General features: G+C 35.4%; 1 protein-coding gene across 2 annotated transcripts in view; it reads left to right on the plus strand.

The window, feature by feature from the left end:
- Positions 1-17,787, plus strand: part of LOC145662522 (aminopeptidase N-like) — a 154,247-nt gene that overhangs the window by 105,455 nt on the left and 31,005 nt on the right. For both annotated transcript variants that reach the window (XM_081728181.1, XM_081728182.1), the window contains exon 11: positions 15,671-15,852. In XM_081728181.1, coding sequence (XP_081584307.1) covers positions 15,671-15,852 — 182 coding nt within the window. The remainder of the gene's footprint in view (positions 1-15,670; positions 15,853-17,787) is intronic.

Genomic DNA, 17,787 nt, shown 5'->3' on the forward strand with positions numbered 1-17,787 from the left:
ATCAGAATAAGTGCAGGTAGACACTCTCCTACTTTGTAGGGTTGTTATTATATTTACTTATAAAATATGAACAAAACTGTCAGAGAAGGTTTTGAGAAAATTGTCCCATAATATCTCACTCGCAAGGATAAATTACTCGCTTTGGATTTTTTCAGGTGAAATGACTTACTTCTATAGGGTAATTAATGATATATTTATTCAAGATATGTGAACAAAATCGTCTCTATTCGATAAATTCGTCTAATAAAAAATCACACCCAAGATTAAACTATTCATTGTGGATCTTTGAACAAGAAACTACTTTCGCAATATTGTACTTGTATTAATAAACTATATGTTTATGATATATGAACAAATTTCAAATGCTTCTGAAAAACTAGTCCAAAAATGCTCATCCCCATGAGTTGACTACCCCAGGTGATTCCTTTTTTTAAAAAAGGAGAAATGACTTATGCCGCATTATAAAGCTGTTATTGACATATTTAGTTATTAAATATAAGACAAAAGTGGTTTGTTTGCCTATATCAAATATGTTTTTGGTAGTAGATAACAAAAGTTTGCAATGGTGAATTATGTGCTTTTAAAACAACATTTGTTTATAAGCGATTTCAGGGATTTGTTTGTCCGAAACAAAATGAAGTGAATCCAATATCGTTGAAATATATATATATATATATATATATATATATATATATATATATATATATATATATATATATATATATATATATATATATATATATTCTAGAGTGACTGTACCATTTGATGATTTCTTTCAAGTGATAATTTGACTTTTCAACACAATTTGTTATATCCCGTTCTATAGAGTCAAAATTTTAAAATTACAACCTATACCACGTATCTATTAAAACAGCTACATTCGAGTTACGTCAGGAACGAGAATAATTAGCTAAGGCAAATGTTACCTAGATATGATATAGTATATATACTAGTAATAGATTTTCTGCAACTATGTACCTATCCTACTGAATTATAGCTTCAAAATTTAGTTAGTTTATTTTCCACATAAACCATGGATACTCCAAAGCAAATAGCACTAATACATCTAGATGTCTAGGACAGCCATCTTTTTTTTTTTTTTATCAACGCAAATTTGAACCAAAACTTATTTCGGTTTCGATTTCAAAAATTTAGGGCCTACTGGAAAGAAAGGAAAACGAACAGTTTTTGAAATTGTGCTTTCCCCCAGAACAAGATTAGAAAAGAAAACTCAGTCTGGGAACATGCTAAACATTAACCAGAGTGGTTTGATTAATAAATCAATGATAACAAAAAACTAATTCTATCCTAAATAATAGAATATAACAAAATATTTTCGAAACTACATAATGCAGTAACGTTATAAGAATACTATATAAAACGAGAGTTCTAGATAGGGTTTATAGATTTATTCCAAATTATATACGAGCGTATAGCTTATGTGTTATTCTTAGCATATTTTAAAACAACACATATTTCCTCCATGAAGAGTACTGTAATACGTAATACACAGTAAGGCAATTAGAAAATGAGTATATCTTTCTTTCCTCGAACTTAATTTTCCAATGAACCATAATGCATAATCTTTCGTCCATTCTTGGAAATACACGTAGATATTTCAATTACCTCCTATTTCGCAGAAAGCCTTATCTGTGTGCAATGTTGCCAAGTTTACTCATTCGTATTTTGCAGAATCGCATCAGAAGTTTTGGTAGCAATTCTATATTAGAAATATTCGGCGAAAAGACCAAAACACCAACATAAATCTAAAGAAGTGCGGTTCGCAATAGAGCCTTGTCACCCAAAAGCAATCGCGATTTATTGGAACAAGAACAAATTACAAACACACAGAGCACATAAATAAAAGAAATCATAATTTGCATTGAACAATAATGGCACGATCCTCAATAATAATATAAAATATCACCTTATTTTCATTGGATTATAGTTTGAACTATCCAAATGAATGCGATGAGATACTACATTAAAGTACGGAATAAGGCCAATCTCGACACACGTAAACCTACTCTTAAGAACCCGAATACGACTGTCTAAACGCCCCATAATCCTCTCCGCAAAGTTTAATTGTTTGCTTCCAGCAGCCGCATTCTTCAAAAGTTCTTGCTTCAAAAGTAGAATGAATCTGTATACAGGGAGTTTCAAAACAACACCGACAACGTTTGGGAGGTGATTCCTGACACCAAGATAAGACAAAAAGTATAGACCAACCTGGGTGCACAAATGCTTCCTTTTGGAGTTATAGGCTGCCGAAAACATGAAAAAATGAAGTTTATATGTCCATAGCTACAAAACTATGGGACCTACCGTAGTCGGGATAAGACTTCACTTAGGAACTAATATGTGCGCTATACAAATATCCAAGTTTCAGAATCCTATGGTACTTCCGCAACAATTTTTATAGAGATAGTTGTGACTACTTCAAATTATATGCCTGTAGCCTAACTCCCTCCATAAAAATTCTTGCGTGAGTATCTTAGGATTCTGAAACATGGATTTTTGGATAGCGCTCATATTGGTTGCTGAGGGAAGTTTTGATCCGATTACGGTAGGTCCCATAGTTTTGGAGCTATGGACCTTTAAATTCCATATTTTCATGTTTTCGACAGCCTATAACTTTGAAATGTGCACCCAGATTGGTCTATACTTTTTGTCTTATCTTGGTTTCTAAAATCATAACTCAAATGTTATCAGTTTTGTTTTGAAACACCCTGTATATAGGGATGATTTATGTCTACTGCCTATTAAGCTTGAAATGCTAAACCTCGGCATTGTCCGTGCTTTTTCAGCGTTGTTATCAAATTTGTTTCTTGTTGCACTGAAACATTAATGAAAATACAATAAGTACAACGTAAGGAGTCAAATAACAATCCAATACTGAAGTAAACTTTCAAATATTGCTGCATTTACTGGTAAAATGTGCATTTACTTTAACATAGGTGTTCGCCGAGTAGTCTAGGAAACCCTGTGCCTCTGGGATGTCGGGTGCATTGTCTTGTATATATGGGAATGCATCAAGGATGTCTTCAAGACGAACGAGTGGAAGTTCTCCCAACCTATTTCCTCATATCATTATTAGCCTTGTAAGTGGAGCCAATCCAATATCTTGTACTTTTTTCCCATAAAGATTGCGGGTAAAATGAAAAAAACAAATGCGTAATGTCGCTTGCTGGAACATTTCCCTTCTAGGAGCTATGTAGTTAAAATGGGGTAAAATTGGGAATTTTCTGTCCAACAACAATTGGCAAGAGCAGAGTTGCTCCAGTAGCCCTGATATCGTTTCTACCTCATAGATATAACTTGGTAGAAATGTTTCCCATGTTCATCAATGACTGCTCCGCAATTTTCTGGGAAGAAATCTATGTGGGATTACAACATATGTATTTCTAGTGATACATTACACCCTATTGCTTGGTAGAAGGTATTGGTGCACCTCTACTTCCTTCTAGTTCTGAGACCGCTCGTTTTCCAAAAACATTCGTCACCACTTTTCGGAAAGAATCTCATGTAATCCTCTCCTCATTTTCTAACATGCATCAAATTCAGGATCATTGAGGAGTTAGCGAATTTGAGTGCCAATAAGGATTCTTACCTGATTTTAGTTTCAGCAATTTGTGGAAGTTTACGCAGAATATATTTGAAGAATGTTTTGATGCGTCTATGAATAGCCGCCATTCCTCGAGATTATCGTCTATGTTAAGTTTACTCATAAGACCAGTTAGGCCTACATTGTTACAACGTAATATGTCACTTTCCACTGAAAATACTGTTTAGGGATTCTGACGTGTTCAAAACACGAACACTTTTAGATCTTCAGAATAAGCTCCCCCCCCCCCTTCTTGAGTTTGGATGCCAGCAGTTCTGCGCCACTTTTTGACAACCCCAGGTAATTTAATTCAGGTTGAGTATCATATGGTGAATAGACAATGATATTTTGGTTTTGTGAGGTTAGGATCGGTGGAAGACGATGAATCTGCAGCAGAATTTGACAATGTGGGTCGACATTGTTCGCCCTTTGCTCTTTATCGGGGGAAACACCGGAGTAAGGTACGGGAAGTTGTGGAATCTTTAGTTCTTCAGAGTGTGGCACAGTGACGAACGTTTCAAGGAATATTTGAATAAGTAGCAGCCCACTTTTTTCTTTTTTGGATAAACCTTTAATTGGAAGAACTATGCAAAAATAGCAGTTTGAAGTATGATCTGTCGGTTCACTCCATATCATTGGAACTGCAAATGGCACGCATGGCCTTTTTCCGTGTAGCCAGTTCCGTAAATTTGTAGAACAAGTATTATAACATACATGTGGTGCTCACTTTTTGTCCACATCTCCCACTTTACAGCCCAAGTACAAGTGATAGGCTGTCTTTATGATAAGAGCGAAATTCCACTTTTTGCTTCACTTCGTTAAAAACAACAATTTGCTCTGCACTGCAAACACATTTACGCGACGTGTTTTTACTTAGTATAATCATAGAAAGATAAATAAAATAATAATAATAATAATAATAATAATAATAATAATAATAATAATAATAATAATAATAGTAGTAATAACACCCACCCACCCGACAATATCTCACCACCACTACGTCCAAGATGGCAAATTGTAACTACGAAAGAACGTTGCACAACATGTTTTCTCTGGCAAACTCTTCATACAAACTAAACCGTGAAGTGGTTGATATTTCTTTGTTAGCGATGAAATGCGAGTAATATGGATAGCCAGAGACTACGCAGGAACTTATTTCGGGAGAGGCCCTAAGCTTTTCGGGAGTCCAAATACAATTTGAAGCTATATTATATTAAAATTTGTAAAATTTCACTTGAAATTAGACTAAATTTACAAACAAGTCGGGGTGTCAAGATCTTCAGGACCCACCCCTGCGTATGTCCCTGAGGATAGCAATGAAACTAACCGTCAAACAATGGAAGTTTATTGAAATAAGTAGACAGCTCCTGTTGCCACGAACCCTTAATTTGCCCAGCAAAGCACATCGAATGATAACGTATTTCTTTGAAACCCGAACCAATCTTCAAAAACTAATTTCATATTCCTTATCTGCATCCTAAAATTAGTAAGAATTGGTTAGTTTTATCTCCAAAGCATTTTCACTGTTGACCAGTGTTTTCAGAGCAAGCTTCTCTTTATGTAGTTAATACGTTTAATGTGGATTAAATATGATCCAAGGTTAGTTGATATAAAAGGAAAATTAGTATAATTGAGTTCACTTTTCATCTATTAGTAAATACTCATTAGTAACTAGTGTTTTGTAACTTGTATGCTTAATGCATAAAATAATTTTGTGATTCTGATAACAGATTCCTAAAGTGAAAAATATCAACTGTTAACTATTGGATTGTACCTTTTGTTGCTTGATTTCTCTTCACACTGACACACACATTTCCAAGAATGATACGCGTAGTCCTAACAGTCTTCCAATGACGAGACATATATCATTCTATTGATATAATTGAGGTAAACAAAATGTTATACGTGCGTGTGAAAATCCATGTAAACTTTTCTAGAACATGTAGTAAAATATCCTATTCGTAGATATGAAAATTGATGCTTTGTTACAGCTACTTACTGATATAAAAGTGAAATTGAATTATATCGTCATTAACCATGCGCGCTGATCTTGGGGATTGGCCTCCCTGGATGTAGATATCTTTATTCGAATTTGTGACAAGGAACTACACATATTTCAAAGCCTCCCCAAAGTTATACAGAAGTCGTCGTCGCTGTCATTAAGATCTTTATTACACCAATTCTAAGACTACATTACTCAGTTAATGATGTATAGTGCAGAATGTTGATTTTCTTCCTTTAAAAATAACATTGTCAAACACATTATATATGTATAAATCGATAAATCTCATCGAACCAAATAAAATTAGATGCTCGAGTACAAGTTTACAAGTTTAGTTTATAAAAAAAATGTGCTGCACTAACAACTGAATCTTTCGTTGCCAATAATCAGTGACAGCTTTCATTCATTGTCCTGCTAGTAGCGAACTAGCAGCTTGCTTGTCTTTTCGTAAGGTGACACACATACGCTTTTTCGAACATGCTAGTTGTAATCGTAGGTAATAACAATCAAGTTAATTAAAAAGTCTTGGTAATAAGTATTTTCAAACTGGTTAAAATGAATCCGAACCTGTTTTCGGGATGGGTAATTTGAATAGGGACATCAAAATATAAGCCGTCACTTTAGAATCTTTTTAAAGAAAATTATGAAAGTGTTTACTTAAAATATTAATTTTATTTATTATTTACAAGGCTATGAAAAAATATTTCTTCACATTCTTTCAAATATTCACAACTTTCACAATTACAAATGGGAATTTCTCATTAAGTACAAGATCGTACAAAATATAAATACCAAAATTTATAGTTGTAAAACAATTTCTTCTGTTATAACTTTCGGTTTTAAATTTCACGATTGTAAATCAGGTCAAGAGGACAAAGGTACTTGTAATATGGGCAAAGTTCGTACAATCTAAGAACCCAACAAAGCTGACTCTCAGTGAACTATGTGAAAAAGAAAAACTAAATATTCTGAACTTTCTAAATAGAGTACTCAAAAAAGATCTCAAACAAGTCATGATTATACTAACCACTGCTTACTTATTAACGATGTTATTATTGCTATAATAATTGCGTTTCTTCTTATTTTCGTTATCCATTTTCTGTTAAAGATTATAGCTTCTTATTGAAGACTTTTTATTATTAACTTATTACCAACTGCATTCTTCTACTTATAATAAGGAATACATGTATTTGTTTATTTCGAAAATATTAAAAAGAAGCTGACATCCGTTTAATGAATTAGGTCAGCCATAGACAGGGCTGCTCGTAGATTTCATGGTCTTTCACACAAATTCTATGCGAAGACCAATTAAACTTGTGAAATCTCCATCCCCGTAGAGGTCGTCAGCACAGTTGTAACTTCGTTTCTGTTGAAATAGTAAAGTAACAATATTTATATGGTTCAAGTCCTTTTTTATTATCTCTTACACTACTTTAAAAGTGTAAGAGATGGGCCACAACAACCGATTTTGATGAAACTTGGTAGATTAATAGGACACTGCATAACTAAGTAACTAGCAAGAATTTGTCGAAAAATTTGTAGTTTCTGAGATTCGATTCAGAGCCAATCGATTCATCAAAAATGACATTTGTCGTGCTATTTCGGGAACGGCTCCACCGAGAACAAGCAAACTTTGCAAGCCATAGTAGATACATGATAGCTTTGAAACGAAAATAAAACGAATTGTCTGCACCTGCGCAGACCGTAAGGATACACTATCAGGCCTATGATCGCAGTCTATTGGAACACACCAGTGTAATGCAGGCATCTATGCATCAAAGAAACATGCCAAAATCATAGCCCATAGGGTTACCTACATATAGTTAGTGTTGTCAGGAGACGAGCCCTTTTTCATGTCTAGTCTCGATAACAAGCAAACACTTCGAGACGAGACCTGTCTATTATTTGCAAGACGAGACACGCGAGTGTTGGAAGGAGACGAGACTCGACAGCCCCAATATCCGTCTCCTCTCGTAGCAATACTACCCAGTTGTATAAAGCAAAGGCTAACGTAAGAGATCCGCGACGGTAGTTACGCAGGCTTGTTCGGGTTATGACTAGCATATAGTCGGTTTTCTCTTCATTTCAATCACGAGTTTTGTTTCGTAACGTTCTACGAGACGACACGACACCACGCACAGACTTCGAGACAAAGACACGAGACGACACCAGCATCTCATGTTTGCGACGAGACGAGAAACACCAAAGGTTTCGTCTCATGGCCACACTAACTATATATAAGTAAACCCTATGACCTATGATTTTGGCACGTTTTTTTGAAGCATAGGTATCTGCATCAAACTGATGCGTTCGAATAGACAGCGACTATATAGGCCTGATAGTATTTCCTTACGCTCAATTAATACTGTGTTACTGTTGTGTAACATTGATGACTTACAGTACTTGATATCACTACGCCCCGAATATGGCGGCTATTAACGTTAACTATGACTTCTACACTAGATAAGTGTGTTTAAGTCTGATGAAGATACTCTTATAGTTTTGAAACTTCACATCTTATACAGTGGTTTTACTAAAAAGTGTTGTACCTTGTTACGACTATTGAGTTAAATATAAAATTTGATTACAAGGTCTACAAGTGGTTTATTTAACGTTAGAAATATTATTTGAACATATTGTTGTGCATGTTAAGGAGATGCAAACCATTTTCAAATTTACAAAATTAAACACCACTTTCATTACTGCTGTAACTGTATTCATATACCTAATTTTCAACTTAATCGGTCGTTTTCATTTGATAACCGGACAAAAGTGTCTAGGATAAGCGCATATTATAATTACACATGATACTGGATTTGAGACAGGTCTAGTGCCTAGGAGATGTCTGCCACACAGGAGGTTCCGGGTTCGATTCCCAGTGAGAGAGGTTTTAAGTTTAGGCGCATTGCGGTGGTTCGGATCCCATCTCAAACTGTAGATCCAAGTTACATATAGCCTCGGAGCTGGAAAGAAACGCTAAACACTAATAATTAACTAAGTAGATGGGTGCTTCTGGATCAAACATTTATAGAGGATTTTTGATAGGCGTTCAGCACCCATACAATTTTTCGCTGGAATTTATTACGAAATTTATCCACTCTGATGCCGATCGATGCAGAGGAGAAAATGATTGTCTCCTAAATTCAGCTTAACCAATGAATAACACTATTTAATTGGACGGATCACTTTTAAAATGGTAGTAACAATCAATCCAACCTTGTTTCCCTCTACTGTTTGTATCAGGCGCATACGCAGCAATTTCTTTCTAGAGGGGGGTCCAATTTCAATTTGAGGATAAAGAATTTTAAAATTTGTAAAATCGCCCCTAAAATTAGACCTAATTTACAGAAAGCAGCTTTTTTGTGAGGCGTGAGGAGCTGAGTCCGGACCACCAGAACCTATCGCCTATGTATGTCCCTGGTTTGTATTTTCTTGGTTAAACTAGCTGAAATGCCCGTCCTTCGAACGGGGAGATCAGGTTTATAAAAATATTTGAAGTCCCAACTACCCTATCAATATACATTTCAATGATTGATTATACGGTTCATCCCGACTATACACGTCATCCCCCATGTGACCCCGAAGGGTTGATAGGGGTTTCTTAGCCACATTTGGACAGAAACGCCATCTGGTCTGGCACCATTCATCTCCACAGCCCCGAAAACCATGGATTCCAAAGGAATATCGCTCATTTTCGATTATTTGTACGTCATTTCCCTCGTGACCCCCTTAGGGATGGTAGGGGTATCTGACCTCCACTGAGACTGAAACGTTATCTGGATTGTCACCATTTATCTCCGTGACCCTGAAAACTAAGAATTCGACACTAATACCAGTCGTTTTCGATTAGAAAAGATATTTGTATGTGTCATCCCCTGTGACCCTCTTGAGGATGATAGGTGTATCTCACCCCTAAAACATTTTTCCTGGTTATAAGTAATATGTGTACAAAATTTCGTTAAAATTACTCCGGGCGTTCCAGAGTTATGCTAGACAATATATAGATACATACAGACACACCTACATACATTATTTTTTATATATCATCCTCCTGCGACCTTTCTAGGGATGAAAGGGCTATCTTTCGCCCATAGTGTTTGTTTCCTCACTGTAAGTAATACGTGTACGAAGTTTGATTGAAATTGCTCCAGGCATTCGAGAGTTATGCTGTCACCCTCGTGGTTCTGAGGCACACAACAATAGAGTCTATCCCAAGCGGTTTAAGGAATTATCCAGACCGATATATATAATCATAGTCAAATGTTGTCAATACACTGCTGGATGAAGGTCTTTCCAACTCTTTTCCACAACAACCTATCTTTCATTTCCACTTCCTCTTTTGAATGGCTTGTGGGAGGTTCATACACTTGAATCACTTGTAGAGTATATCTCTGGGAGAGTTTGACTACAAGCCTTGCTACTCGACTCAGTGGCGGCAATTGGACGTTACAATTGGGGGGGGGAGGTATGATCTGAATATGTGTATATCAATGTTAGTGTTAGTGGTTGTTTCTAACACTTTGTTTGACGAAAGGTTGAATAACTAATAGGATACTATCTTTTCCAGTTAAAATACCGTATATCGTGTTTCATATTTAATTAAGTAAATTGACAAGAGCAACGCACATAGGTACTAACCCTTGATTCCTTGCTCATGAACATCTTAAAATTCTGTCTGGAAAATTGTGTGATCAGATTATTTAATAATATATTTGTAAAACAAATAAATAGAAAGGATATTATTAATCATACTAATGAATGATGAGGCTTTATTTGTAGAAGTTATATTGAAACTAGGGATTAATGAGCAACTTACATTTTTAATTCCCCACTTGCCATTAAATGAGTTGAGTTGATTTTTAGTTTAGCGTCACTTTCAGCAGCGAGGCTATATGAGACGTGGACCTACTGATTAACGTGGAATCCGAACCACATGAGCTCCCACCGGGAATCGATCCCGTGTCTCCCACGCCAAAGGCGCGTACGCTAACCGCTTAGCCACGGAGGAGCTGAATTGCCATTAAATGTATGCAATTACTCTTAGAAAATGAAAAACAGTAAATAGTACAAACATATGCTACGACGCAATTGTAATATTAATTCCTTTGAATTGCAATTAAAACGCAATTCCTGTAGCTCTCTTAACTCCACGGGAAGACAAATAACCAATACACACTTACGCAAAGACAAATTTTATATGGTACCATTTCTATGAACCAGTAATATATGAAAACACTTCTAAATGAAACTATATACATTAACGATTTTAAATTATGAGTTTTAAAAGGTAAATTATTGAATTTCATCAATCAGCTACAGCATCATCCCTTTTTATCCTAGGATCATGGTTAGTACCTTATTCTCTTCAGAATAGAACAGCCTTTCAAACGGTTTCATTTACGTTTTCCTATCATATCCCTAAGGCGGGAAATTTTGAGGGGAATCTGGATTTTTTTCTGATTTTTTCCAAACTTTGATCCCCTCTGGACCCCCTTTGTTAACGCAAGATCTCAAAATAATCAACTGAAAACTACGAAGGGGTGTACTAAATGTGTATAAAAAATTTTCAAGCTTCTATTTTGAAAACGTGCGGGAAAGTACGGGACGTGCGTGCGTGCGGGAAAATGTTTACCAATGAGCTAAGAACATTCCCACAATGCTCTAGATGACCCGGATGTAATATAAAATTTTCCTGAGACATCACTATTTATCCTATGATCATTGTTTGTACATCATTCCCTTCGGAATAGAATATACTTTCAAACGGTACCATTCACATGTCTGCATCGTATACCTGAGGTGGGGAAATCATGAAAAAATGGATTGCTTGTATAAAAAATATCCCTTGTACTTTTCTGCCCCTCTGTACCCCCTTGTTTTAACGCAGAGATCTGAAACAAGTCTGAAAAACACTAAGGCTTGTACTAAATGTGTGTGCAAAATTTCAATCTTCTAGGAGCAAAAGTAAGCTTTGCAAAAAGTAATAAAAAAGTCATAATAAAAAATATTTTTTAAGTTATGACGTCATCACATTATGTCTCGACGCAAAAAGGCGTGAAAGCATATGTAACGTGTTCTATAATGCCTCCAGTCTTGAGAAAAAACGGAAGTAAAAAGCTTTTTTGGTACTTTTTAAAATTGAATAATGAAGATTCTAGCCTATCCCCGAAAAATATATGATATAATTTAAAAGAGTTAAGTGGTCACTTCAAAAAAGTGGGGGAGGCAGTTGCCCCCCTCTTGCCCCTCCTAATCGCCGCCCATGACTCGACTAGATATACTATCTACCTCAAGGACCTTGTTTTTCACTTTTTCGTTGATAAGAAATCCCACTCTGCCTAAGGACGGTCTTGCCACATTCTGATCCTCTGTAGTAGAATAAGTGTCCGTTCTTCGATTCGATTAATTCTTCTCCTTTTCTTCTTACTTCGCTCAATCCGACGATGTTCCAGTTGACTTTCTGTAGCTCTTCTTCCAGTTCCTGAAATCTTGCTTCTGAAGTCAGGGATATTGCATTGTTTGTAGCCATGGTCAGTTTTAAATGACAACCTAGTCTGTAACTCCGGGGATTCTTAGCACCCTCTGCCTGCATGTGATTCTGAACCTTGCCTTGCCCAGACACAGTTCGGCTTCCGGAGAATGAGGGTCTTGGCTTATTATGTCCTAGCATGATTGTTTAAACAAGTTGAAGGTATTTGGCAAAAATCACCGTGCCGGCCAGGCATGTTGGTGATAGACCTCCCTGTTCGCCTTCCTATCATTAGGGAAACCTGTAAGTTTCACCATGGACAGGAAGTTACCAGTCTGCACCACTAGGAGGTACGCGTATGACATAAGTGGCTATCGCGGACGGTTCCATACGTCGTCGACTAATTCTCAGCGTGCGGGCCTCCTTCTGATTTACTACTATACACCATTTCGCATATATATAGGGTGCATCATTTATAATGTCCAACCGTAATAACAGAAAAACTAAAAGAGGGAGGGAAGCGAAACTTTGCATGAAGCAACTGTAGGAAGGAGAACACCTAGCCACGTATTGGTTAACATCACCGGATGAAAAGTTTTGCCAACTCAACACAAAGTTGTATTTTTTGAATAGCACTACGTTAAGTTATTACAAATTTTAAGTCTACATACAAATGGAAAACAAACAATACCATTTTTATTGTTCAGTATTGGAAACTACCTATGCTATAATATCACAAAAATCCAGAAACTTTCCAATTTCGGAGGTCTCTACAACAGTAATGACGCAAGTGAGACGGATGGTGCGTCGCACATCGAAAGCACCTTAGTGTCAAATACTATGGTCAGCATATGATGTATTTTTATGAAACAGAAGAAAAAAGCTACAAGGAATTCAAAATTTGACTTCTTGCAAAGGGCTTTATTTCGAAAAAGAGCTGAGATAAGTATCACATCTAATTACGTAGATTATTGTAAAAAGATGTAATGATCATAATTTCGTTTATAGCAATTTGATATTTTACACCGTTTAGGAGATATGATAATGAATGTTAAAGTTGACAATACTGCTAAAAGTCGTGAAATTAGGGGAATATGTGGTAATCGCAACTACCAAAAACTGTTGGTCACGTGTAGTGTTGTGAAGGCCTGGAAATTTTGGGTAAAAAACAGTTTTTTACCGTTTTTCCCGAGCTTGGAAAAAAACGGAAAAAATTGGGAAAAATTGAAATTTTCTAATATTTTACTTCGTTATGCTTTTAAAATGAAAAAATATTTTATATTTACTAGTTTACAGTGAAGATCATTGAGTGTTTATGTTCCTTGTATTAGAATAGGGAAAATTAGTGTCAACAAATGTATGTGCACCTCTCTTTTAATGTTAACACCATAATAGAATGGAGTTATGGCTACAAAAGATACTAAAATAAAATTAAGATAGATGCATTTAGATCTTAAGTAATCTTATGAAGTTCCTGCTTTATGAGAGGGAAGAGTTAAAATAACGGTGCCAGAATCATTAATACCGGTATGTTAAAATGAAATATATATTTTATGGAGATACATAGGTTACTTGTGCTGTGTAAAATTTGCGGAAACTTTGAACCCATTAAAAAAAAACTTTCGAAAATATCGGCAAAAACCGCAAATACAATTTAAAAATTATTTCTTCGCCTGATGTTAATCTTATTTGCTGTAACGTGTCTGCAGCATATATACAATGTATTTAGCTAGCAGGAAAAGTACTTAAAGCAACAGGTTTTAAGTTTACTTTTTAGTTTTCTCATTTCGGGTAAAAATCCCTCTTTATTATTTGTATATTTTTAGAACAACTCAGAAGGAGAGATTATCTTATTTACACATACATATACACCGCATAAGTGTAAATTTGAGCAGCGAGAAATATATTTAAAAAAAAATTAACATGTGAAACTTCCGTTCGTTATTAATAAATACTAGCAAAACAAGCGTTCTTCTCACGGGAAGAATACGTTTCATGTTGAACATAAAGGGCACCAAAACTGTCAATAATGTACTGGTACCCCAAAAACAATAATTTGACACTTGTATCAGTCATTTTAAATTACTTTTACGTTACCCTCCTTCTTTAGGAGTATTGATGTTGGCTGAATTTGGATTTAAACAGCGTCGGAAGTGTCACTGTTCATCTCAGCGACCCCGAAATCTATGGATTCGACACTAATATCGGCCATTTTCGGGGCACTCGGTCGAAAAGTGTAAAACGCATTTTCAGATCAGCCACCCTGAATGAGTTTTCCTGGGTTTTCTTCATTCACACCAGGCAAATGCCAGGGTGGTCCCTAATTATAGGTCAAAGGCCGCTTTCTTTGTTCCCCATCCTTTCTTCCCTTTCCCCGGATTGTGTGCTCGCCGAGGGACGTCATCCCTCAGAAAACGTGAAGCGCTAAATGGCCTTAGATGCCGAAAGCCCAGAAATCTAAATCCTAAATCGGCTATTTTCGATCATTTTTCCCTTCTCCCACCCCCAAGCTGCAGCGTTGAATTTGGATTTAAACGGCATCGGAAGTATTGCTGCTCATCTCAGCGACTCCAGAAACTATGGATTCGACACTCATAACGGTCATTTTTGATCATTTTTATATATCAATCCTTTGCTCTCAATGAAGTTATGGCGCTGAATTTGGATTTGAACGGCATCGGGAGTGTCAATGCCCATCTCAGCGACCCCAAACACTATGGATTCAACACTAATATCGGTCACTTTCTATCATTTATATATATACATCTCCCCTTCTTTAATTTGCGGGGATGAATTTGGATTTAGACACCATCGAACCCACGCCCCCAATTTATGGCGCCGAATTTGTATTTAAACGGCATCTGAAGTTACTCTTCATCTCAGCGACTCCAAAAACTATGGATTCGACACTAATATCGGTCATTTTCCATCATTTATATATATACACATCTCACCTTCCCCTAATTTGCGGGGATGAATTTGGATTTAAACAGCAACTGAAATGATTAATAAAGCTCAAGATATCATTATGAATAAACAAAACGTAAATCTTAGTGTAAAACACAACACATGGGGATGAATAAGGAGACTGTTTGTCAAATAATAATGAAGGACTTAAAGGAACGGATGCCCCATTCCTTAACAAAGTAGCACAAACTCGAAAAAATAATTGATTGTTTGTTAGATTTTGGTCCAGAAAAAGTTTTGTTACTATACACCGCATACTCGCTAGATCTCACTTTTTACTGTGATTACTCTACTTTTTTTAAATTAAAACCACCACACAAGGGCCATTTTTCTAACAATGCTTCCACCATCCTAAAGCAGTGACGATGACCTTAAACACCATTATAATCTAGGACTTCCAGAAGTCTATGACTTACTTGATAGTGCACAGCTGTGTAGAAACAAATCAGGCTCCTACCTTGAATAAACCGAGGTAAGTTGATTAAACCTGTTATTCATTTGTGTTTCAAAGACTCATCTTCATTTTCTAATTGCCACACTGTGTTAATGAAGTGTATCACCACCAATAAATTTATCTTGTGTGCAACCTCTTGCTGACTTACTATTAATATACTTACATTGCCAGCGGTATGTATTAAATCTTGGAACAGAAGTGGAGAAATATACTATTGAAGAAGCAACTTCTATAGCTAAAAAGTTACGTGCTCTCATACCATATATACGTGCAGATTATGGTGAAAAAGATGTAAGTGAGAAGTTAACAACGAAATTTGAAGAGTTGAAGGAGACGCCTCTTCAAGAATTCAAGTAAGTATCTTCGTATATAGTAAAATTAAATATTATTGTTTAGAACCTTTTGTATGTACATGAATTTATTCTCTCTTCCTGACGTCAAATTTCATTCAAGTTTCATTAATACAACTGAATCATCAGTTAACTGTTTTAACTTTAAAAATGCCTACAGAGATAGTGGGGAAATATGGGGAAACGACTGTGTGGTTTTTGCCCGACTTGCTGATTTTTCCGTTTGTGAATTTCGTAGTTTTAGCACGAAAGAAGAATATTGATTGGTCGTGGCCAAGTTCAATCACAGGGACTGAGTCCCTTTACCAAATCAATCACGAAAGAATGCGATAATTACAGTTTCTAATATACTTCTTTTCTACCTTCACTGAATGTATATCTTTGTGCTAGTAATAGGAAAGCAGAGTTAATGGTATAAAGTAAAACTACTGCACTAGCATACTTGAAAAGGTAAATTCGGAATTTAAACTATACTTTAATACTAAAGAACTGCTATAAACTTTTATTATTATTATTATTATTATTATTATTATTATTATTATTATTATTATTATTATTATTATTATTATTATTATTATTATTATTATTATTATAACAACAACCTCCTCGCGTCGTGCCTATAGTATTCGGGGATGAATGCGATTTGACGCTGAGAAGTTACTTCTACCCATTATCTGAAATGAGTAGGTTTTAATAAATCTAGTTATTTGTGAGAGGATAATTCATGAAATTAAAGAAACACCCACTTCATCTGGAATTCCATGTATTCTGATCAATTCGAAAGTGTAACGTGTAACTGTGTTATAATAGGGGATATGGCTTAATGCATTCAGATCACAGTACTCAAATGTCTGGAGTTTTGATCACAAGTAACACTTATAACTGAGGTACACATACCTTTAGATGTTCAGGCTTCTTGGGATGGCGAATGTCCACTCCTGGGCTTGTCTCTGGACGACGTTGACGTATCTTGGGACAATCTCAGGTCTTTAGTCCCAGGTGATGACCATGAAATATATTCTGCTCACTTTGATTGAATAGGCAACTACTGCGACTTATATAGGCAATTCGGCTTGATCACAACTAGCCGACTAAAAGCCAACCATCATAAGATGGTAGTTCGTAATACTCGTAACCGTCGACTCTTAAAACTGAGAGTTCTCGTATAAACTCTGATCTCGAACTCCGAGTTCTGATCTCCGACTTCTGATCTCCTACTTCTGATCCTGATCCAATCTAGATTCGGTTTTTATTCTCCTCACCGGATGATGGAATTCATCGTTTCACGTCTCGACATTGGTTGCCTCAGCTAATAAAAATCCTATCGTTTAATATTATTATCCATGTATCTACAATTATTATTATTATTATTATTATTATTATTATTATTATTATTATTATTATTATTATTATTATTATTATTATTATTATTATTATTATTATTATTATTATTATTATTTGGTTTTCTTAACAGCCCCAATAGTTACATAAAATGGAAATATTCTTTCTTCTTCTCTAGTAACATATTCAGATACTTGTATTTAAGGATTGTTGAATTAACCATCGAGAAAGATGCTAATGTCTGAATTTGAATAATTGTGATCTCAGTTGTGTATTGTTATGAACAATTCTAGGAACTATATTTGTCAGATCTGGTTCGGAATATGCCCAAATTTCACACGAACTAAAATTATACAGAATAACAATACAAACATCAGTCATTCACATTCAGTACAATAAAAAAAAAAAAAAAAAAAAAAAAAAAACAATGAAGCTGGAATGAAACGCTGAACGATTAGTTAAAACTTAATAAGATAACTTTTACGCCCATAGAAACGCGAAACACGTACAATAAAATAAACAATGAAATAATGTCAGTTTATGATTCACACAAACTATATTTCCTTTAACATGCAAAACTATCCTTTGTATATAAGA

The sequence above is a fragment of the Thermobia domestica genome, chromosome 10 (assembly GCF_964235325.1).
Source record: "Thermobia domestica chromosome 10, izTheDome1.hap1.1, whole genome shotgun sequence".
Taxonomy (NCBI): domain Eukaryota; kingdom Metazoa; phylum Arthropoda; class Insecta; order Zygentoma; family Lepismatidae; genus Thermobia; species Thermobia domestica.